At 40.3% G+C, this 25,723-nt stretch overlaps 2 protein-coding genes across 4 annotated transcripts in view; one reads left to right on the forward strand and one right to left on the reverse strand.

The window, feature by feature from the left end:
• Positions 1–11,292, forward strand: part of LOC307000690 (uncharacterized protein) — a 441,581-nt gene extending 430,289 nt beyond the window's left edge. For all 3 annotated transcript variants that reach the window (XM_079616474.1, XM_079616472.1, XM_079616473.1), the window contains one exon: positions 10,687–11,292. In XM_079616474.1, the coding sequence (XP_079472600.1) occupies positions 10,687–10,696 (10 nt within the window). In that variant the 3' untranslated portion in view covers positions 10,697–11,292. The remainder of the gene's footprint in view (positions 1–10,686) is intronic.
• A 4,720-nt stretch (positions 11,293–16,012) lies between these two features.
• Positions 16,013–19,488, reverse strand: LOC307009792 (uncharacterized protein; the record flags this gene model as incomplete). The annotated part of the gene is made up of 3 exons (XM_079633878.1): positions 16,013–17,412; positions 18,472–18,603; positions 19,467–19,488. The coding sequence occupies 3 exons, from the start codon at positions 19,486–19,488 to the stop codon at positions 16,475–16,477; spliced, it is 1,092 nt and encodes a 363-aa protein (XP_079490004.1). The 3' UTR covers positions 16,013–16,474.
• Positions 19,489–25,723: the final 6,235 nt, after the last annotated feature.

A 25,723-nucleotide genomic window follows, 5' to 3' on the forward strand; every position in this document is an offset into this window, starting at 1 on the left:
AGAGTTTTGAATATATTGCAAACGTGAGATAGAGTGTGCTGGTAGTCCGGAAAAAAGAACATTACAGTAGTCGAGGCGAGATGTGATAAACGCATGTACCAGCGATTCAGCGTCTTTTGGGGTGACATAGGGACGGAGTTTGGCAATGCGGCGGAGTTGAAAAAAATGCAGCTTTACAGAGTTGACTAATATAGGCGTCGAAGGTCAGTGAAGGGTCCAGAGTGATACCCAAGTGTTTGACAGTGGCAGATGGAATAATGGATGTAGCTTCAAGGTCAAGTGTGGGAATATTAGTTATATTTTTTGTTAGAGATGGTGGACCAGTAATTAAGATTTCTGGTTTAGTCAGATTCAAACTGAGGAAGTTGTAGTTCAGCCAGGTCTTTAATTCATCAATACATGAGGATAGTGATGTAGTCTGGTGAATAGAGTCCGGACGGCAAGCGGTATAAATCTGAATATCGTCGGCATAACAGTGATATTGAAAACCATGGTGGCGAATAATTTGTCCGAGAGGCAAAATGTATATAATAATGTATATAATGTAAATAATAAACAGTAGTGGACCGAGAACTGATCCCTGTGGAACACCCAGATTTATAGTTGTGCATAGTGATGTAGTATTTTCTGTCTGTCAGATAGGAGGAAAACCAGGATAGCGCGGCTCCTGAGATACCAATCTCTGAGAGGCGCTTCAGTAAGAGTTTATGACAGACAGTATCAAAAGCTGAGCTGAGGTCGAGTAGTAAAAGTATGGAGAAGTTTCCCGAGTCATCAGAGAGTAAGAGGTCATTGATAACCCTTACTAATGCAGTTTCAGTACTGTGATTTTGGCGGAAACCAGACTGAAATAAATCCAAACTATCATTGAGAGACCGAAATGACTGCAATTGAGTGGCAACAACCTTTTCCAAGATTTTTGAGACATATGGTAAATTGGAAATGGGCCGATAATTAGCAAAGTCAGTTGGGTCCAGATTTGTTTTCTTAAAGGGTAACTAAACCCCTGGTCAGAGCCTGACTCCACCCACTGGCAATATTTGAAAAATGCTGGAAAAGTGGGCAGACCCCAACGGACGAACCGAGGGCGGGGCTGAGCGGGTGATTGAAAGACCCGCAGTGACGCAGTGATTGACAGCTGCTGTCAGACTCGCTAAGATGGAGAGTGACTGGAGTGACGCAAGTAGCTTTACAACAGAGCGGTCATTTAAAGTCGAGGACTTTTCTCCCCCACCTTCCCCTGAAGTGGACGAATTGTCTGTGGACACAGAGCCAAAACCATATCAATTCGAGCCGCGAGCTCAAACTGCGGTGTCGCATCGCATTAACTCCCGCATCGCGATCGGCATCCGACGATGCTAGCGAAGCAGCCGCGCAAGAGAGAATGGGTCCAGTATCTGAGTGGATTATTATTACTATTGACCTCCGTTAAGCATATTTTGCCGCTATGTGAAAAAAAATATCCAGCAAAACGCGCCGGCGGTTGTGGAGTCCATGCAGGAAGAGCACCGTTTGGCACACAAGTGCATGTAAACACTGGCGCCTAATTTCCAAGTCTGGTGGAAAGTTATACAGTCCAGCAGTGCTGTTGCAACCGACAACACTACACCTATACCAGCCTAACCACTGTACTAAATACAGATAAAGCTAATGCTTAAAATATACACTATCCTAACTGATGCAATACTATGCTACTAACTAACTATGCTTCTAACAACACTAACAACTATGCTAAATAACTAGCTTGGCTACACGAAATAATCTAAATAACTATATAAATGCTATGCTAACTAGATGCTAAAATACGCTATCAATACTCGTAATTCCAATTTCCAACTCCTGACTCGCTACAGTGGTTTTGACGGAACCAGATGCTTTTATACCAGCGGCTGCCAGGGGCGTGGCAGAGTAGCGTCACAGAGTACCCTACGTCAGAGAGTACCCCTACTTCAGGAGATTCCGTTTAACCTGAAGAGGGCAGCACTCAGACGTTTTTACACCATATATTTGAAAATTAAAACACTTTATACTCAAATGTTAAAAAAAGTACTCGAATCAATGAACAGCATTTATGAAGCTCCATTCTTACAGATCATTAACTAAAAAAAATTGGTTTAGTGTTTAGTTACCCTTTAAGGATAGGAGTAACTGCAGCCGTCTTCAGTGAAACTGGGACAGAGGCAGAGAGAAGTGACATATTCACAAGATGTGAGATAGGTGCAGAAATCACAGAGGTGCAGTGCTTCAGAAGGATTGTTGGTGCAGGGTCCAGCCGGCATGAAGAAGAATTTAATTTCTGTATAATGTCACTAATTAAGATGGGGTTGATCAATGTGAAGTTATTAAGTGTTATAGACTGAGCTTGCTCACAAGTAGAAGAGGTTGGTTCATCACAAAAACTCCCACGTAAAGCATCCAACTTTCCCTGAAAGTGGTACAAAAAAGAACAGCACAGGTCATCCGATTCTTGTTGACAGGCGTGATGCGCGGGTGCCTGGACTAGTTTGTTTACAATGTTAAAGAGTGTTTTTGGTCTATTGTTTGCGTTATTAATCATTTTAGAAATATAGGAAGAGTGAGCTGAGTTCAATGCGGCTTTATAATGCTTAATATGATCTGAAAATGCTTGAAAGTGTACAGTTAGACCGGTTTTCCTATAGAGGCGTTCAAGTTGTCTCCCTCTTGCTTTCATAGCACGTAGCTCAGCATTAAACCACGGTGAGGAGTGCGACAAGGGAACAGACCTAGTCCTAATTGGAGCATGCTCGTCTAAAACATCAGCGATAGCAGAGTGGTACAAATCAAATATCTCAGATGGACAGGTGAAATTAAAGACATCAGAAACAGCAGATGAAGCAATAGATGCAGCAAACGTGTTAGTATTAATAGCACTGATCTTACGATAAGATATGGTTATATTGTCAATACATTTGGTAGGACAAGATGATGTAAAATCAAAAGTAATTAAAGCTGCAAGCAGCGATTGCGGGCCCAAGCCGGTGGCACCGCCACCCAGTGCCTTTAGTAACACTAAAAACTATACACTAAAGTTACACTAAAGGCACCGGGTGGTGGTGCCACCGGCTTGGGCCCTCCATCGCTGCTTGCAGCTTTAATTATATATATATATATATATATATATTAAAAAAAATATATATATATATTATGTAAATTATTTTTTCCCCCTATTTTTAACATATATATTATTATATATATTTTTATTAATAATATATATATTATTAACATTTTTGGATGCTAAACTATTCTTTTTATAGGCTTTGTACTTTGTACACTTTGTACACTCACGTTCCAATATAGAAAAATTATCCTCTTCAAATGCGCAAAAATGTGCTTGGAAACATCACAGTGGAGCGGTGCTTACTATGAACGGCACAAACTGTACAAATGACTATTTAAACAGAGCAGTGTAATTTTTATATGTAAGGTTGACTATTTTATTATTATATTTTATTAGGGCTATAATGAACATTCTGCGATGTCAAGATTGCAATGCTGGAATGCTGTGTGTGTGTGTGTGTGTGTGTGTGTGTGAGGCTCGATCGAACAATGGAGACATAAAAACATACTCTGTCATTTTGTTCATACAGAACATCATTCAAAATGCAAAGTGTTTCCTTATATTTGTGTACACTCGCAATGAAACACAACATTGTGCTTTTGTTAAACTATAAACTCTTGTCAAACTGTAACCTACAACTGGCACCCAACCAAAATCACACACACACACACACACACACACACACACACACACACACACACACACACACACACACACACACACACACACACACACACACACACACACACATCCCCCCTCCCCTGCCCTCCCCACACAGACAGACACACACACACAGAATGGCAGAGAGACAGAGAGAGAGAAAATACACATTCAAACCACAATATCTGACTTCCTGTTGGTCGGAGCTAATGACTGTAAATTAGAAAGTTGTCCGGATCGAAGAGAAGAATATACGTACCGAGTTTGGTTACTGTAGGTAAAACTATAACTAAGTTATAACACACTTTATGCATCCTTTTTTAATCATAAATTTGTTTCCTCGCCACGGCCAAACCGTTCGAGATATCAAAAATCCCCTGGCAATTTATCATCTTCCATGTCTTGACTTCATGCTGACCGATTTTCGTGGTCATCGGATGAATTCTCTAGGAGAAGTGTTTCAAATGCGAGAGCAAGCGTTCTCCAATCAACCCGTAATAGCCGACTTCCTGTTGGGCTGGCTTAAAACTTGACCCAGGGAAAGTTGTTCGGCCCGATGAGATCTATAAGTGTACCGAGTTTCATATTAATTCATGCAAGCGTGTTTGATATACCGACAAGTGTTCGAATCCCATTCCAGGGGGCGCTGTCGAGCCCCCCTGCCACGCCCGGGTACCAGCTTCAGCCCGGCCCTAATGGCCGCGGGTTCTGACATTTGTGCAAGAGTTTTCGAGCACGTTAAGGCCCTCAAAAGTGCCAGAGATTTTGCACACAGCAGAGAAATGGTTAAACTAAACTAGCCCCCCTCCTCACACACACACACACACAGAGGGGCAGAGGGAAAATGCTCCAAACAGTACACATTCAAACCAAAATATCTGACGTCCTGTTGGTCGGAGCTAATGACTGTAAATTAGAAAGTTGTCCGGATCGAAGAGAAGAATATACGTACCGAGTTTGGTTACTGTAGGTAAAACTAATACCCCATTTTTGACTAAAGGTGGCGCTACTGAGCCCCTTACCACGCCCGTTTCTGAAACTTCGCACAAGTGTACTAAGCAATAAATGTCAAATGCATGTTGAGTTTCATGCAATTTGAAGCATGTTAAGAGCCTCAAATGCATCCAAAAAGAATATTAAAGTTTAAAGCGTTGCCATGGCGACAGTATTAAATATATCAATAATCCTTTCACAGGTCTACATCTGTCGTGTGTTTACATTATACAGATGAAGTTTGAAGCAAATCGGGTAAAAATAAGAGGGTGAATTCAAAGCATTTTGAAAGTGACACACTTCCTGCTGCCAGTTGGTGGCGCTATAACTTTGACTCACAATAGTCACATCCATGTGATCGGCCTCTTACAGCGAACACACTGCTGAAGTTTCATCAAGATCAATTAATGTATGCAGAAGTTATAACACACTTCCTGTTTCCAATATTCGCCATAAATTTGTTTCCTCGCCACGGCCAAACCGTTCGAGATATCAAAAATCCCCTCGCAACTTTTTATCCTCAATGTCTTGACTTCATGCACAGCGAGTTTCGTGGTGATTGGTTGAATCGTCTAGGAGGAGTATTTTAAATTCCATTGCATGTGTTTTTTAAACTACGCCAAATAGCCGACTTCCTGTTGGGCTGGGGTAAAAAGTCAGAGCATGAAGGATATATGAACCGATGAGATCTATAAGTGTACCGAGTTTCATATTATTTCATGCAAGCGTGTTTGATTTATGGACCAAGTTTTTGGACCCCGTTCCAGGGGGCGCTGTCGAGCCCCCCTGCCACGCCCGGGTACCAGCTTCAGTCCGGCTCTAATGGCTGCGGGTTCTGACCAGTGTGCAAAGTTTCAAGAGTTTTTGAGCACGTTAAGGCCCCCAAAAGTGGCAAAAACCTTGAAAAAAAATTTATTATAAAGAAGAAGAAGAAGAACAAAAAACCCTTAGAAGAACAATAGGGCTCTGCGCCCTTTCAGGGCTTGGGCCCTAATAAGCTTATGATCAGAGATTGGGGTAACCAGACTATTGATTGAAATATCATTCAAACCAGATGTACAAACTAAGTCCAGTGTGTGGCCATGAATATGAGTTGGAAAATTAACATTCTGATAAAGATCAAAGCAGTCCAGAACAGTTTTTAATTGAGTACTATTTGAACAGTGAGTGTCAACGTGTATGTAAAAGTTACCGAGCAAGATGACCTCGGATGATGAAGCACAGGCTAGTGTTAACAGTTCACTAAGTTCAGAGAAAAAATCGTTTTGCTGTTTGGGTGCTCTGTAAATTAGGATGATTGTTAGGGGACTTTTCGAGGAAACCTTCAGAACCATATATTCAAAAGTCTTGGTACTATGAAAGTCCTGTTGAGCAAGTGTTATGGAGTTGCGATAGATGACGGCAAGGACACCCCCTCTAGCTGATAAACGCGGCTTAGACAAGTGCTGGTATCCATTTGGTGTTAGCAAATTAAGATGCATGAAATCATTGGGTGTTTGCCAGGTCTCAGTAAAAAATATCATATCCAGGTTTGTGTCAATAATAAGTTAATTTAGATAGGGGCCCTTGTCCGAGATAGAGCGACAGTTCAGCAGAGCAAAGTGATTTTGCAGCACATCTGTATTTTCAGTTAGATTGTCATTGGAGGCTGACTTTTTTATGCAGACAAGCGATCGCGGTGGACGACAGTCGCTTAGTGGGCGTTTCGATTTGACCAGAGGACTGTTATTTGACCAGATGCACGGGATAACAGTTGGTGTTGATTGTTGATAATTAAAAATCCTTCGGACTGAACGATGCACGTAGCGCGGGCGCCGGTTGATCCCGAGCGTGCGGCAGTGCTCGTACGTCACAGAGTCGAGGAATGAGTGCCGATTAAGGGCCCTGAGTTCGCACGGCAGGTATTCAATATCCATGTTGGGAGAAGGTAACCCAGAAAAAAAGAGGCAAACCAGAGACAGCACGAGTGCTAAGGCCTTTGACGTGTTGGCAGTAGCCATGAGAAAGTCAGCTATCAGCAAAGTCACGTTAGCCAGGACCACAACCATCGCAACATCTATAAAAAGCTTACGGAGAGGAAAGCTACCCAACCCGACAGTAAGCTATTCAAACTACTGGTAAGAAAAGTGTTTAACGTTACTCACCAGTCAGTTCAACAGATGAAGGAGAGAGTGATGAGAGGGCTCGCAGCAGGCTGACAAGAGAGTTCCCAACGGCAAAAAAATAAATAAAAATACGCCAAACCAAGCAGAAAAAAGTATAGTCTAGATTGTAGAGGGATGCAGAAAGAACGGTCTGAGACAAGTAACGAACACAACAAAAGTATACAATAAACGACAGAGCATGGAGCGGCAGCCAGATGCGCACAGCGTTCCCACACAGCGTCAACCGGAAGTCATGTTGTCCTCTATACTCCAGCGTGTCTACACATCGACGTCGGCTGAGTCTTATCCTCAATACTCCAGCGCGTCTACACATCGACATCGGCCGAGTCTAATCCTATATACTCCAGCGTGTCTACACATCAACGTCGGCTGAGTCTTATCCTCTATAGTCCAGTGCGTCTACACATCAACGTCGGCTGAGTCTAAACCTCTATACTCCAGCGCGTCTACACATCAACGTCGGCTGAGTCTAAACCTCTATAGTCCAGTGCGTCTACACATCAACGTCGGCTGAGTCTAAACCTCTATACTCTAGCGCGTCTACACATCGACGTCGGCTGAGTCTTATCCTCTATAGTCCAGTGCGTCTACACATCGACGTCGGCTGAGTCTAATCCTCTATATACTCGAGCGCGTTGTTGTAAAGTTTTTTTCTTTCATCGAAGCAAGGACCAGTGAGACGTTTGGATCACGTTCAAGCAGAAGTTCTTCTTTATTGCGCGCGGCTGCAATTCTTTCAAACAGTCTAAAACTAAACAGTTTGCATTGTAATTTATACATTCCAAGGGGGAGGAGATTTCTTGGGGTGGAGACAAATTTAAACAAATCATACGAAAGCAAGGAGGGGTTAATTCTTATCTAGCAAAAACCGGTTATCTAGAGAAACCAAGCAAAATCAGCATATTCACTCTATTGTATTGCTAATCCAATCATCCTAATTATTCAACGTCTGTGCTAGGAATCAGCATAACTATTCACATGCTGAAAATGGCCAGGAACTCCGGTTCCAAGAACCATCCCAGAGCCATTAAAGACAAAAGGTGTGAGTCTGAGTGATTCTGTTCATTTAACTTACAATGGAGAAAACAGGTCTGGCAGGAATCTCTTGCTGGCATTGCAGGAAATCAGTCTACTAAACTTTATCAGTTTATATACTATTGCAGTGGAAAAACTAAATTAAACATTTAATAAATTTGTAATCCTTCAGCGTCTTCACATCGATGTCGGATCTAACAAGGGTATCTCAAAGGAACAAAACCAATATAACATGAACATGATAAACAAAGATTGAAATTATTGGGTAAAAAGAAATGAAAGAAAAAGGTAACAATGTATTTAAAGGACGGAGATGTAAAGGAATAAAGTGCAAGGTTATATAAAACAAAAGGAACATCTAAAAAAGGATATAAAAAATAAACTATTTTACTTTTTTTTTAAGTGTACATAAAATATGCGCAAATATTCCAAGTAAATAATATAAATGAATGAAAGAAGATTCCAACAAGCATTATAAATATACATTAAAATGAATGTGAAAAATAAAAAAATGAACAAAATGCATTAAAGGAAGGAGATGTAAAGGAATAAAATACAAAAAGTGGAGATAAGCAACATATAATATTTACGTATATCAGTGGCGTATCCAGGACATTTTTACTGGGGTGGCCAAGATGGGACACAAAGCTAGTGTGGGGTGGCCATATCTACTATAAAGTAATGTTATGTAAACATTCAAACTCGCATGAGCAATAGAGGATTCTAATAATAGTAACAAAGTGCAATAGAGGTAGCTATAGTTCTTGCTTTTGCTCATTCTCCTGCTACAAAATGCTTTCACATAGGCCATAAGACCACAAGACAAGACTTAAAGTCCAATGATGCCAACTGGTGGAATGGTACACAGAAGTCACGGTTCGGTTCAGACATCACGGTTCGGTACGAATTCGGTATAATGAAGGGTAACGCAAAACAAAAATGCAGAAGGCATTTTTATTTTATTGTGCATGTTTCAGTCTATACCACCTAGTGTCATACAGTCCCATGAGCAACAGCCGGCCCTGAAGTGTGTAAAGTAATATGTAAACCGTAAACAATAAGTACCCCACATCATCTCCAGACTCCATCTGTAACTTGTAAACAAAATAAGACAATCCATACTGAAAATACAGCATCTCTTATTTATGTGCTGATTGCCTAATCCTAACCCCACCCCTAATCCTAACCTTGCGTCTAAATTAGTTGCTTACATTAATAAAATGAGCCTACAATAGCAGACATAAGCCCTTTAAATAAAAATAAATGGCCATGTTTTATAAAAAGGTTCACAAAACTAAATAAAAATGTTTCGAAAATATGTAACGTTAATTTAGTTGTAGGTTACATTCTCATATCCATTTTCTCTCTCTAATGTCAGTTCAGTTCAGTAATACTTTATTAATCCCCAAGGGGAAATTCTTTGTCACAATTGCACAATTGCCCACATGTATAATAAACAACAATAAATATTATAAAAGCATTTACATTATTTGGATATGTTATAATGAACATATTCATTAGATCTAATGTTCCAGTCAACAAGGGAATAAATAACAACGGAAATATTACACATTAATTTTTAAAACAGGTCAGATTAAACAATTAATGTTGCACAGCAACCAAAATATAAAAAATTTAAAAACTAACTAATGATTCCTGTGTCAGACACTCAGAGGGAAGAATTATAAAGCTTAATGGCTTTATAATGTCACGGGATAATCTGGTTTACTGCTTTACACGATTCTTTTGTAGTGTGGTTTTGGTCTACTAAAGTGTTGTACTTAAATAAACATTCACAAGTGTACCTTACTACTTCTCGCCGCTGATTCCTGATGGTTTAGAGGACAATTACACCGAGTCACACCCTGTCGTTTCAAAGAATAGTATACCGGCGAGCGCGACGTGGATGAAGTGAATTGACCATGTCCATTTGGGGAGGCGCGCGCGCAGTCATCGGAGGCTCGCGCTGCGGAGGCAGGCGGCAGTATAAACAAACCTAGCTCAAGGCGGGGCTACAGATTAGGTGTCCACAAATAACCCGCGTATCTAACAGTAGTTCCGCAGCATTACATTCATTAATTTGCACGCAAGTTTTATTTATTTTTATACCATGTATTCTCCGTGTAAATTCATGCACCGAACCGCTTCGGTTCAATACGAATACATGTACTGTTCCACCCCTATGCCAACTGACCAAATATCATTTAAGGATTAAGGTGCTTCTTTAAAAAGTAACTTTTGAACATTGTACTAGCCCTAAATCAGTTGATCAGCTGTCATCACCGCATCTCTTGTTTCTTGTGTTGACGAACATTCAACTACCTATCAGATCTGGGGTGGCCACAGGGGTGGCCAATGAGCTTTCAGGGGTGGCCCCGGCCACCCCCTAGAATCGCCACTGACGTATATTTTATATACTTCATACTTTTATATACTTTTATATATTTCATCGCGCTCTTTAAGATCGGTAAATTCGAGGCTTCTGGTCGTACCTAGGATATCAAAGTCCACTAAAGGAGGGAGGGTGTTTTCACATCTAGCTCCTAAACTCTGGAATAGCCTTCCTGATATTGTCCGAGGCTCAGACTCGCTCTCCCAGTTTAAAACTAGATTAAAGACGCATCTCTTTAGACAAGCATTCATATAATGCATCTCATACCTTTTATACTACAGTTAAATCAGATCAAATGCATTCATATTATGAAAAGTAATTATTTCCCATCTGCCTTTTTTGTTGTTATCTCGGGACGCCAGTCTCAAATAGAGAAGAGGCGGCCCGACGCCTGCGAAGAGGCGGCCCGACGCCTGCGAAGAGGCGGCCCGACGCCTGCGAAGAGGCGGCCCGACGCCTGCGAAGAGGCGGCCCGACGCCTGCGAAGAGGCGGCCCGACGCCTGCGAAGAGGCGGCCCGACGCCTGCGAAGAGGCGGCCCGACGCCTGCGAAGAGGCGGCCCGACGCCTGCGAAGGGGCGGCCCGACGCCTGCGAAGGGGCGGCCCGACGCCTGCGAAGGGGCGGCCCGACGCCTGCGAAGGGGCGGCCCGACGCCTGCGAAGGGGCGGCCCGACGCCTGCGAAGGGGCGGCCCGACGCCTGCGAAGGGGCGGCCCGACGCCTGCGAAGGGGCGGCCCGACGCCTGCGAAGGGGCGGCCCGACGCCTGCGAAGGGGCGGCCCGACGCCTGCGAAGAGGCGTCGGGTATATTATGCCCTAAATGCCCTAAATGCCCTAAATGAATACATGGTTAACTGATCTGTATTTTTCTATGTACATTTCTGAAATGCATTTTCTGTAAAGCTGCTTTGAAACAATATGTATTGTGAAAAGCGCTATACAAATAAATTTGAATTGAATATACACTTACTTTTTTTTTCTTATACATTTATTGTACTCATTTTATATTGTTCCTTTTTTGATGTCCAAGTAAACAATATAAATTAATGAAAGAACATTCCAACAAGCATTATAAACATACATTAAAAGTAATGGGAAAAATGCATAAAATACAAAACGTGGAGATAAGCAACATGTAAAACATAGCGTGGGTCAGCCTCTAGTCTGGTCTGTAGTACCTGGCAGAGAGCAAGATTTATCTGCTGGAGAAGCTTTGGTGGAGACCTCACCATCCACACTGGCCTTCCATGAACGATAGCATCAGTTCTATTGTTGCGGTCTTCCACAGTTCCCTTTCTGTGGTGGTTTGTACAACCCTTGACCTGGTCTCCAGCAACTGCAAAACATGACAGTAATTTAACCACTAAAACACAGAGAGGAGGATAGTTACATTTTGAAGAGAAAAAAATCTGCTCAATCAGTTTCTTTACATTCTTTGCAATGTTCTTCATAGCGTTTCTTTTCTGGGCCTCTTCAGGCTGAGCCAAATAATACTTCCTCCGCACAGTCTCAAAATACATCTTGCAACCTTCTAAATCAATCATGCATAAATGTAATGCTAATAAAAGTAAAAATAGAGGTCATTAAAATGATTACAACATCTTTAAGATTACCTTTTACACATTCAGGGTCAACGTCTGTAAAAGTTGTCCTTAATTCTTCAAAGAGGTAAGTGGTCGCAGCCAGGTTATGTGATGAATTATGTGATACATTTATTCTGGGGGGGGGGGAAGTTGCAGGTATCATTAATGAAATTCAGTTTTGGCATTTCAAATCCATATAGTTGTTGTAGATTAAACTAACATTTACAGTATACAAGTAGTAGTCTTACCCGGTTTGTGGATCGTATTTGTGTGGGTTGCTCTCTGAATTATGGAGGCGTCTTACAGATTCCTGTTAAGCTTGAAATTACAAAGCGTTTAAATGGATTCACAATCTGCAACAACCACAAAACTAAATTTTCAGTTTGAATATGCTGGCCATCAAAGTAATCGCAAGAGACAAAACACATACGGGGTTTGGAAAAGTATGGAATTTGATTTGAGTAATTTCCAGTTCTGGAAAAGTATGGAAAAAAGAAAGCAGAGTATGGAAAAATATTTGCATTTCCAGACTATTGCCCCTGTTTAGTTTTCTATAATAGAAAATCTAAAAAAATGGGTGAAAATACTGACATGCCTAAGACTTTTGCACAGTAGTGTATATGATAAACTTTTTTTTCCCCTCGAGAAACTATTCACATGTGCACGGGAATTGTTTTGCATGCTTGCGCATTACAATTTTTAGTTTTATACATAACCTGTGTCTCTGACACTACAGCAGAATATATAAATAACTGGCTTAAAACCATTTTTTGGGGGACTGAAAATACTAATTTTGCTTTTGAGATCTCCTACAAAAAACGCTTTCATTTTCTCATAATATACATTGCACATCACCACATTTTTCATGGTTCTCAAACACAGGTTCAATGATTTCTTTAAATCCCTCCTTGCCACGAGCCTACTCTGCTGTGATAGGTCTACAGTGCTTGTCGGAAGCTAAACGCCCATATTACCCCCTATATAGATTGTACACACTGTAAAGACAGTAATTTACCATATCAATCCGAGCTCGAGTCCGATGAAACAGTTATTCAACCTGAACCTCCATCACAAGCACGATTTGAGCAGAACGTTTCTCAGTGATACGCTAGTAGAACACCCAATAAAATATATACATCAATAAATAATCATACTGACTGATAAAGTGGGTACTGTCCAATCTTTAATGGATAAGCGTTTTGTAAACCTAATTTAGACTTCATGGAGATTTGAGAAGCATTGGTCAAAAGGTTATACTGCTGTTGTATTGCTGTGGTAATTTTAACCAGACTCTTCACATCCTCATCCTTTGAAAGTGTTTACAAAGATAATTTGCTTTTGCAGAGAAGAAAACAGCGTCTTCTCAAAATACACAACAAGAACCAGCTACAGTGTTTGAGGGCGGGTCAAGTTGTTCACGGCGGACAACGTAGAACATAGGTGGGCATTAGGCAAATGTGTTACTCAGCTTGATCTCATGAAAATGCGTCTCTATAGCACATATTGTGTTTATCGTGCAATTTATACACGGAAATGAGTTTTTACGTAAATATAGGATACACAGTTTACGTGATAACACACACTTTATTGCATGTAATATACATGCACCCCACACCACTAATCCTAACCAAACGTATAATACACACGCACCCCACACCACTACTAAACCTACCCTAACCAACCGATGTGTATCCTATGCACGTGAAAACTCATTCTCACGTATAAATTGCGTGAAACGATAAACACAATAGTTGCTAGGGATGCATTTATTGTGACCGGATTGTTACCCAGTGTGTAGACGTCACGGAAGTGGGATTCAAATTCCTGATGACTCGTTTTAGGTGGTTCAAAGTCGATTCTTTCTTTTGAGAAATAACTTAATTTATTGCGTGCTCTTTCATTTTCATACTTTTGCAGAGAGCTGCATTACACATTGCATGAAAGGGAATTTTTGAAAAAGCATAATAGGGGCACTTTGAATATGGTCTGAAAATCTACAGAGAAGATTTGAAATTTGAGTCTGGAAAAGTATGGAATTTTGAAATGGAAAATGTGTAGGAACCCTCTATCAGGCTACTATGGTTTACAACCACGTTATATAACAGTAACTGGACTTACCGCAATGCTCATGTTATGTGCCCTTTTCATTCTTTTCGAAGCATTGTAAGGTTCTTCATGTATTCTGTGCTGCTCATACTTTCGCTCAAGAGCATCAAGACGCTGGAGAGCCTCTCGGAGAAGATCAGTCTGTGCCGCCATCAAAGTAGTAAGCTGACGAGACATGGCATTGTGGCCAGAGACCATTCACGCTGACTGGGCTTGAGCCTGCGTGCCCGCCTCTATTCAGTGGAGTAAAAGCTCAGGTTCCTTCTACACGAAATCTATAGAAGATAAATGTTTCCAAACCTCGACCGCAAAAAAAGAATTTGCGTTCTCTGTGCTTTCGGAAAGAATGTTGACATTTTAAATTATTTTTCGTGCGCTTGAAGCAATACAGTAACGTTATTGGTTACACCTCCACTACGTCACCACCTCTGTTGTGAGTTGTGGATTTTAAACGTCAAACCGACCCCTTTTGCAGTTTGGTTGTGGAAGTACTTTTTCACTCAAACCACGCCCTCGGTTTGACGCCCTGTGTGTGTGTCTAACTTCCTGAAAAATATTTTCCTTTAATCCTGTTTTTATAAAAAATGTTTAAGATACTTTTTTTCATGCAGTGGTTTTAAGTCCCTGACACAGGCGACGTGAGCCAACCCTAGAGTCGGCTTTAGTCATTGCTAGTTCTTTGACGTCGGTTTTGTGTTTCAGGGCCTTAATAATTTATTTTTTCGCGTGTTTACTGTAGCCTATCGTAGACGAGAGATAATTCTCAATCCTGAAGTCCTCCCCTGCCAGCCCTCCCTCCGAGAACAGCCAGCACCTTAGTGTCAGTCATTAACATATGAAAGGTCTTCACACTTAACAGTCGTCAGTCCTCTCACACCCAGCTGTGTTTCAGCTGTATAGAGGGTTTTCACCAACGTCACGTTCTGGGCGGTAAGCCAGATGTGCGGCCATTATGGAGGTACTCGGATGTAAACAACAGCATGTATTGCACTGTTTATGTACTATTGAACACATTGTTACACTAATAAACCACGGGGAAAAAAATACGTGGTAGGTGCGAAATCGAGAGCGCAAAATATTGACAAACTAAAGTTAATATGTGGTAAATGAGCTAACGTTAGCTTCTCTAGCTCTTACTGCTATTCTTCCTTCTATTTATTATCCCGACATAGGCTACGTTCAGATTGTCAGTTCAAAAAAGCAGATGAAATCCGTTTCAAGCTACATCAATATGTGGTTTGAAATCCTATTCAAATCACATATCAGGACATCAGCTTCAGGCTGAACGATCGGATTTCGCGTGGTATGTCTGTGTGACTCTCACGCCACGTAAAATGTAAACAATCTTAAAACAAAATGTTTACACATGGATATTAGATTATGATTTTAGATATTGTTTAAAAAAAAATATGAACAGTATATAATAGAAACACTAAAATATGTCGTATAGATCAGGTATCGGTCCTGGAGGGCCGCTATCCTGCAGAGTTTAGCTCATAGGACAGTTTTGCTATTATGTTAAAATATTTAATGGTTTGATTTTTGAGTATGTGAGTTCATTTATATGATTCCTCCTCTTTATGAGAACATCTCAGTGACTGGCAGCCGTCGACTGAGTCAGACCTGCAAACCTGCTAGTGGACAGTGTAAATATGCACTGATCCCAGATGATGTCCCTCCGCTAGAGGCTTTACCAGCGCCTCTATTGTGCAGCCCAATAAAAGTCTACAGAAAAATGTTTTATTTCAATCTGTTTTATGCATACTGTTAATTTAAACTCTTATTTAGTTTTTCGTATAATAAACGTAACTTTAAAATATCTTGTAAATAGTTGTAAAAAGTACTGCAAGTAAAAATGTACAGAACATATTATTTTGTATCAAATGTACAAATTAATTGACAAGAAAATTACAGAATCATTTCTTTATTAGATTTACAAGTCATAACTTGCATTACAAAAATAAACAATTCACAGAAATGATTTTGTTTCATTTACAAACTATAACTCGCATAACAATAGTGTATACGAATGTTACATTTAGACATTTTAATTCACATAAGCAAAAGTTTATTTAATCTGTCAGGAAGAGAAAACAATCTGTTCATTCTCTCAAAGTAGCTGAAAAAACCCATCGGCTCTTCTCCATCGGGCGGCGAATTCTCCACTGGATTTGTGTGTCTGAGGGATGTTTTGGGGGTTGTTGGAGTGCCGAAATCGTACTTACAAGGGTGGAAATCAACCTGTGGAATTTTTTTTACTGTGGCAACAAATTAAAAGTAGCCGTGGGAAAACCTCGGACTTGGCAACACTGATGATAGGCCACATTAGAAGGATCCTTTGAATTGGGACAGCCTTCGTCACGCCGCTGTGACGCAATCGGTCTTCAAATGCGGCCTTCGGAGGACGCAGCCCCTGAATTGGGACACAGCTCATGTTGCTCAGCACATAAAGATGAACTACTTACTGTGATCTCAGACTGTGGTGATGTGGTTTCTCCACTGCATGGATCTTCATGTGTATCTTCAGGTGACTTTTAAAAGAGAAACTCTCCCCACACTGATCACACGTGTGCAGCTTCTCTCCAGTGTGGATCCTCTCATGTGTTGTCAGATTTGATGACTGATTGAATCTCTTGTCACAGTGTGAACACTTGTAAGGTTTTTCTCCAGTGTGAATTATCTGGTGCAGTTTTAAACTTTTTGCTGTAGTAAAAGTCTTCTCACACTCAAAGCACATGTACTCTCTCACACCAGTGTGAATTTTCTCATGTGTTTGTAAATATGGCAGCCGTGAAAAACTCTTTCCACACACAGAACATGAATGTGGCTTCTCCTTCGTATGAACTGTCAGGTGTGTCTTCAGGTTTGATGCCCAAATAAATGTTTTTCCACACTGATCACATGTGAACGGCTTCTCTCCGGTGTGGGTCCTCATGTGACCATCAAGATTACGTTTGGTTATGAAACTCTTTCCACACTGATGGCATGCGTACGGCTTCTCTCCGGTGTGGATCTTCATGTGTTCATTAAGATGTGTTTTTTGTGTGAAGCTCTTCCCGCATTGATCACATGTGAACGGCTTCTCTCCGGTGTGGATCTTCATGTGTTCATTAAGGTGTAATTTTCGTCTGAAGCTTGTCCCACATTGATCACATTCATGCGGCTTCTCTCCAGTGTGAACTCTCATGTGAATCTCTAGATTTCGTTTGGTTGTAAGACTGTTTCCACACTGAGTGCAGGTGAAAGATTTATTGGCTCTTCTTTTCTTTAAAAATGTCTGTTTAGTCTTTGAGCGACTCAAAGGTTTTTCTCCAGGTTTGACATGATGTTCCTCCTCCACTTCTCTCAGTTCTTCACTCTCCTCCTCCACTTCTCTCAGTTCTTCACTCTCCTTCAGTTCTGAAATAAATACAAAAATAATTAATTACATTTTTAGTACACAACTATTCAAAGAGAGAAATATAAAGTGAAAGAACATAAAAGTGAGCCCTGATGTAATAGCAGAAAGTACAAAACTGCTATAAAATATTACAACCATTTGTATGCCTTTTTATAAATCAATTATACGTCCCTGAAACTTTTCATGGTTGAGGTTCAATGATATTCCAGTTATTATTTCTAAAGCATTATACGCACAAATACCATGTTTCTGTAGTGAGAACTATTAAATATAGTTGATCAATGACACAATTATCTAACGTAATTTTAACATTAAAAAAATATACAATAGTGCAATAATTCTGACACACATTTTTAGACTGATATTTCATTTATTTTACAAAAAACGTTCATTATTAAGGGCCGGTCACACTAGACTTCTTACTTCACTGACTTCCATTCATACGCATGTGAATGTGGGAAACACAAGCCTGAGTGAATTTGCCCAATTCACATCACATGAAGACGTGTGACCAACAGAACATAGATATGTCAGTTGAATTAAAAGTGCAGTCGAGTAGGTCGTATATTTTTCTGCCGCGTGCCTATAGGTGAACTACAGCTGCCTAGTGTGGCAAAACAATATATAATTAGATTATTTTTCATAAAAAACATATATATTTTTTTACATTTGTTTGGAATTATTGCACTTATATCATCAAGCTGTCACCCCATTAGTTATTCTACATCTAAATAATTTTCCTTTATTCAACCTAGTAGTAACACTCTTAGAGCGGATGATGGTCTACATGCAAACCCGCCTGATGTACATCCAAAAATGTCATCGAAATGAATAAAAAAAATCCTATGCGGACATGAATACGAAAGATGACTTTTACTGCTGGTGATGAATAATGAAACCTATGGCTAATGGCTAATAAACATTTTGTACCATTTCATAGTTTACCTGTTTGTCTAAAAGTGATTAAAGTGAAAAGTGAAGTGCTTGAATGTTTCTAACATGAATGAATGAATGAATGAATGAATGAATGAATGAATGAATGAAGAATAAACACCAACCTCTTTGTTCTTCAGGATCTTCAGTGTGTTTCATTCTGCAGGGTTCTGGATCACTCGTGTTCTCACTGTCCTCTTTAATAAACTCAGTCTCTGCAGATTTCAGCTCTTTCTGATGCTCGTCTTCACTTGCAGCTGACGGGGATTTACAGCATTTATTGGAGAATTACAGTGGGAGGAGCTTCACTGATGACGTGACTGCAGTGGGAGGAGCTTCACTGATGATGAATTCCAGTGTGGGAGGAGCTGATCTGACAAAATCATAAATATATAAATATATTGTACTAAATATCACATCTAAGCATTTATGCCGGTTTGTATTTTCTCTCTGGTCTGTCTATTGTAAAGTAACTGATGCTAATTCACAACTTCTTTTATTACTAACCTGAACATTATCCTGCTTCCTCACTAAAATTAAAGGTGGGAAAAAATGTATACTCGGATGCATCGCGATTCTCTCTCCAACTATTCTGGATCGATTCTGAACTTAGTTTTTAACCACAGACTCACTTACTCACACACACACACACACACACACACACACACACACACACACACACACACACACACGACTCGAAACTTCCATTAAATAATCTTTCATGAAGGTCGGAAAGGTTGAAGCGAATTACAAGGACACTTGATTGCACAGGATTTGGCACAGAAAAACGTAGCCACATATTCGTTACAACAAATTACCCCTAGTCTTAGACCAGTGAAATGAGCTTTTAGTGCCAATTTACAGGAGATCTGAAGACATCAGCATAATAAATGAGGTGAAAACATACTATTGGCGTGAAATGGGTTGAACTATTTACTGCCCTAGTACAACACCTCTAACATACATCTGTGCCATTAGCTTCACGGGACACACACACTTATTCCCACTACATGTTACTGATCTACTAGAGTGTTCTTACATGTTTAGTCTCATCTGACAGCTTATAAACTGAACAGAGCACATTTTGAGTCACTATATTTGATTGAGATGAGTACCTAACTTAACTCAAGCTGATTGGGCATCTCTACCGTCTGGTTGAGGTATGTTAAGACAGAAAAATCCACTATGTCACAGTGTCAATCAACAGCACTTGTCACAACACTTCCTCAAACATGGATTTCAGAAACAAAAAAATCACTCCCACCATGTGAACTGTTTTTGGTGGAATTTTGCAAGGTAAGCATTTTTATATTTTTGACATATTACACTGTAAGAGACATAACTTTACAAAATGATGTAACTTGGTGCCATGAAAAAACTTTAGTATGTTTTTAATAATTTTCAAAAACATGCTCAACCAAACGATCGATTTGGCACAAAAAGGTTAACTGTCACCCCCCTTTTTGAGAATGGACATTACAATGCAATGATTTTGTGAAATGAAACAAAAAACCTAAAAGATTCGGGGCTTCTGGCAAAACATTTTGACAAAACGGAGCTGACACTCCGCCCCCGTTTAATGGGTCGCGTTTCAGTCACTATTTCATATTCATTCCGTTGTTTGACAACAGAAACAGTCAAATATATCAATGAAAACAGTTTTATTGAGAATTTAGCTTCATCGAAATGGGCACAGAGAGAGACAAACTAATATAATAATAAATAATAAATGTACATTGAGCATTTTCAGAAGAGCTGCCCTGTAATGCAAAAATCTAAAGATGTTTGGTTTAGCAAATTGTTCAGTGCAAAGAAAGAGAAGTAATGGGAACCTGGTATTTCTTTGTTCTTTCTTCATGTGTCTAATAGAAATGAACAAGTTCTTTGAAAAACATCTATGACCTTTGAAACATGTCGTCTTCATGCTCTATGTTGACTATGGTTTCAATAATACACATACATTTGCATAAAGCATCCATATTTATCCATGCCCATAATGATTAGAGTATTACAAACTTGAAAAGTATTAATTTAAGGTACATTTAGAACAAATAAAAAATGTGCGATTAATCGCGAGTTAACTCATGACAATCATGCGATTAATCGCGATTAATTTTTTTAATCGATTGACAGCCCTAATATATATATATATATATATATATATATATATATATATATATATTATTAAAATTTTTGGATGCTAAACTATTCTTTATTATAGGCTTTGTATTTCACTCTCACGTTCCAATATTGAAAAATTATCCTCTTCAAATGCGCAAAAATGTGTTGACTATTTTATTGAGGCTATAATGAATATACTGCGATGTCAAGATTGCAATGCACGACTGTGTGTGTGTGTGTGTAAAAGACAAGCCAAGAGTATAACTATTTTTAATAGAGTCTTTCTGCCCCCCTCCCCACACACACACACACATACACAGATCCCCCCTCCCCTCCCCACACACACAGAATGGCAGAGAGACAGAGAGAGACACAATCCACATTCAAACCACAATATCTGACTTTCTGTTAGTCGGAGCTAATGACTGTAAATTAGAAAGTTGTTCGGCTTGATAAGACCAATATACACGCTGAGTTTTGTAACTGTAGATAAAACTATAACTAAGTTATAACACACTTTATGCATCCTTTTTTAATCATAAATTCATTTCCTGGCCACGTCCAAACCGTTCGAGATATCAAAAATCCGTCCGCAATTTAGCCTCCTCAATGTCTTGACTTCATGCTGACCTAGTTTGGTGGCGATAAGATCATTTTTCTAGGAGGAGTATATAAAATTCCAGGGGCATGCATTTCCTTACAAACCATAATAGCCGACTTCCTGTTGGACTGCCGTAAAACTTATAGCACGAAAGTTGTTCGGCCCGATGAGATCTTTATGTTTACCGAGTTTCATACTAATTCATGCAAGCGTGTTTGATATATGGACCAAGTTTTCGGTTAAAGGGGGCGCTGTTGAGCCCCCCTGCCACGCCCGGGTACCAGCTTCAGCCCAGCCCTGATGGCCGCGGGTTCTGACCTGTGTGCAAAGTTTCAAGAGTTTTCGAGCACGTTAAGGCCCCCAAAAGTGCCCGAGAAGTCGCACACAGCAGAGAAAGGGTTCAAATAAAGCCCCCCTCTTCACACACACACTCACAGACACTGAGAGAGACTGGCAAAATTCTGAGATTTTCTCCCATTCAAACCAAAATATCTGACTTCCTGTTGGTCGGGGCTAATGAGTGTAAATTAGAAAGTTGTCCGGCTCGAGGAGATCAATATCCATTCTGATTTTTGTTACTGTAGGTAAAACTAATACCCAATTTTTGACTAAAGGTGGCGCTACTGAGCCCCTTACCATGCCCGTTTCTGAAACGTTGCACGTATCTATTAGCTAAAAAATTTAAAGTGATTTCAAGCATGCTAAGAGTCTCAAAAACATCAGAAAAAAATATTAAAGTTTGATGCGTTGCCATGGCAACAGTATTTAAGATATCAATAATCCTTTCACAGGTCTACATCTGCCGCGTGTTTACATTATACAGATGAAGTTTGAAGCAAATCGGGTAAAAATAAGAGGGTGATTTTAAAGCATTTTGAAAGTGACACACTTCCTGCTGCCAGTTGGTGGCGCTATAACGTTGACTCACAATAGTCACTTCCATGTGATCGGCCTCTTACAACAAACACACTGCTGAAGTTTCATCAAGATAAGTTAATGTATGAGGATGTTATAACACACTTCCTGTTTCCAATATTCGCCATAAATTCGTTTCCTCGCCACGGCCAAACCGTTCGAGATATCAAAAATCCCCTGGCAATTTATCATCCTCCATGTCTTGACTTCATGCTGACTGAGTTTCGTGGTGTTTGGATGAATTCTCTAGGAGGAGTATTTCAAATGCCAGAACACGAGTTTTTAAACTATCCATAATAGCCGACTTCCTGTTGGGCTGGCGTAAAAAGTAAAAGCACGAAGGATATATGAACCGATGAGGTCTATATGTATACTGATTTTCATATTATTACATGCAAGCGTGTTTGATTTATGGACCAAGTTTTCGGACCCCATTCCAGGGGGCGCTGTCGAGCCCCCCTGCCACGTCCGGGTACCCTGATGGCCGCGGGTTCTGACCCGTGTGCAAAGTTTCAAGAGTTTTTGAGTATGTTAAGGGCCCCAAAAGCCCCCGAACCCTTGAAGAACAATAATAATAATAATAATAATAATAACTAGAATGTACATTTCCAGAAGAAAATGTGAATGGTGCTTGCAGTGGCAAAACTCGACACTCGGATGCTAGAGTGTGGTACATGATTGCATACGAGCCAACAACCATGTCTGTACGATGTTCTGCTGCTGAGATATGGCTTATTCATGTTGTTCGGGTGGTTGCTAGGGTGTTCTGGGTGGTTGCTAGGGTGTTCTGGGTGGTTGTTAGGCGGTTTCTAGGTGGTTGCTAGGGTGTTCTAGGTGGTTGCTAGGGTGTTCTGGGTGGTCGCTAGGCGGTTGCTAGGTGGTTGCTAGGCGGTTGCTAGGGTGTTCTGGGTGGTTGCTAGGCGGTTGCTAGGTGGTTGCTAGGGTGTTCTGGGTGGTTGCTAGGCGGTTGCTAGGCGGTTGCTAGGGTGTTCTGGGTGGTTGCTATGCGGTTGCTAGGTGGTTGCTAGGGTGTTCTGGGTGGTTGCTAGGCGGTTGCTAGGGTATTCTGGGTGGTTGCTAGGGTGTTGCTAGGCAGTTGCTAGGGTGTTCTGGGTGGTTGCTAGGGCGTTGCTAGGCGGTTGCTAGGGTATTTTTGTGGTTCCTAGGGTGTTGCTAGGCAGTTGCTAGGGTATTATGGGTAGTTGCTATGGTGTTACTAGGTGGTTGGTAGTTGTCACAGATGGTTACTATGGAGTTTGTAGCATTTTCTTGGCATGATTTAGCACTTAGCTAAGCAAAATTAGCATGTAGCTATTCACTGCTAGCATGTGTAGCATGTAGCAAGTCCTGTTTGCTAGCATGAGACAAAAGAGCCAACCCCCATCTCTATACGATGTTTTGATGCAGAGATATTGGTCTTGCAAAACGATTGCTAGGGTAATCTGTTTGGTTGCTAGGGAGTGGCTTGGCAGCTGCCAATCATGGAGCTCTGAAGTTAGAGTGAATGTATACACCAACTCCCATTTCTATATGATGTTTTGATGCAGAGATATAGGTCTTGCAAAATGGTTGCTAGGGTACTCTGTTTTGTTGCTAGGGAGTGGCTTGGCAATCATGAAACTCCAAAGGCTGCTTGTCAGTATGAATGATATAAACCAACTCACATGCCTCTGTGACATTCAGAATGGAAGATATCCCTGTCTGGATTTTGGTTGCTAAGGTACTCGACAATGGTTGCTAGGGAGGGGCTAGGAAGTGTTGAGGTGATTCGGGATTGGCTGTTTTCTGCCCCGAGTCAAACGAGCCAACCCTCATGTTTCTATGACACTTATATCCTGAGATATCCATTTGATGTCTTTCAATGGAAGTCTATGGATTTTGTTGCTAAGGTGCTCTAAATGGTTGCTAGGGCGTGGCTTGATAGCTTCACAGTGATCCTGAGAGACTGATTGGTCGTCTAAGTAAAATGAGCCCACCCCCTTGTCTCTATGACACTGCACAGCAAAAACTCCAGTGTTAAATTAAGGCCACATCCACACGAAGCCAGAGCTTTCCCTATCCGATGTTTTTTTTGCCTCGTTCTAAAAAATAATTTCGTAAACACGGCGTCGTCTCAAGAAATATCTGCGTACACACGAAACCACTGAAACCGACTCAAAACGATGTAGTATACATCCCAGACCAGTATGTGGCGCTGTAATTCTGCCATATAGATACAATAAAAACGGAGAAGAAGACTTTGAGCATGCGCATAAACCTTGCGCGCTGTAGGCTATACAATAATATAAGGCACAGTAGCTTCTTCTTTTCTTTTTTACCAAGAACTTTATTAAACAATATGAACAACCATAAATGGCCTGGTACAATAGGGATGAGTCACGAATCACGATATTCAATTAGTTATCGGAAAGCTTGCCACAAAGAACCGGCAAAAGTAATGAATGAGTCAAATATAGCAAGGAGACATTTTAACAGTTTAAAAGTAGACATTTCAAGCATTCTATATATTTCTGAGTTTCGGTTAATTTATGAGACGAGTTCCAGTTCACGAGCAATGCAAGTTATATTGCGCCGGCGCGTCCATGTCATGATTATATTGTCAGCTATATTTGCTTCTTATTTATTAAATCCAGGCAATTGGTTGATGAAACTTTGATTAAAATTAAGATACAATTTATACAAAACGAAATTCACTTTAAAGAAAGGCTTTATACAAACCAGCTTTATATAAAACAAAACTTAATGTGGTCAAAATGATGTCTCCCGCTATATTGCGCATCTTATGATTACTCATGCTGTTCACGTTCATAAATCAACATAGATGAAATAAAAAATAACATATTATTTTAACATAAATATGAAACTAAATACATTTTCTTTAATGGCTACAACAGGCTTACTGAGAAATGTAATGTCGGAGTGGAATTTGAGCGAGCGCCGTTGTGCCGGCGAGCATGTGCGTTTTTTGAACAGCCTAATAATAATCAAATAATTCCCAGTGATCGTCGAATATTTTTTTAGTTTGAAATGCCCATCCCTACAAAATACGAAATGTCTTAATCAGACAACAGACCAGCACCATAGCATAGGCTAATAAAAATATAAAGAAATACAATAAAAATACATTTAAGTAAATATAAAGTAATAAAAGAGGCTCAGTAGCTTCTGCAGCATTATATTATATTTTTATACAAGCAGTCGGCAGGTGTTGTTGCTGTTACGTGACTAGCAGTGTCCGACTAGTCGACATGACATCATCGTTTCACAAAATATACGGATTGGCTGTACACACGAAAACGCAAGCGTGTCGTTTTCAGATTTATCCACTTTGGGACCCGGTTTCAAAAAATAGCGGTTTCAGTCTCTCAAAACGCCGGATCCGTCTGGACGAAACGCCAATACGACACAAAATTTGTCCGTATACAGCTAAACGCATCTCCGTGTGGACAGGGCCTAACACTCCTGGGTGTTTATATGAGTCCACACTCAAGAGTGTAAAGTGTTAAAATATGAGTGTTAAATGAACACTCAAGAGTGTTAAAGTTAATGAGATAATTAAGTTAATAATTGAGTGATGATTGAGCATTAGTGATGAACACCTGATGATAACAAGCAGAATCACTGAAGGAGAAAATCTCAAATTGTAAGTCACCATTATGGAGATCAGTGTTTGCTTTAGTTGGGCTCTTGACCCTTATATTATTTACTTTATATTTTGTGTGCCTGCTGTTATTTATTTA

The sequence above is a fragment of the Phoxinus phoxinus genome, assembly GCF_949152265.1.
Source record: "Phoxinus phoxinus genome assembly, chromosome: 1".
NCBI lineage: Eukaryota > Metazoa > Chordata > Actinopteri > Cypriniformes > Leuciscidae > Phoxinus > Phoxinus phoxinus.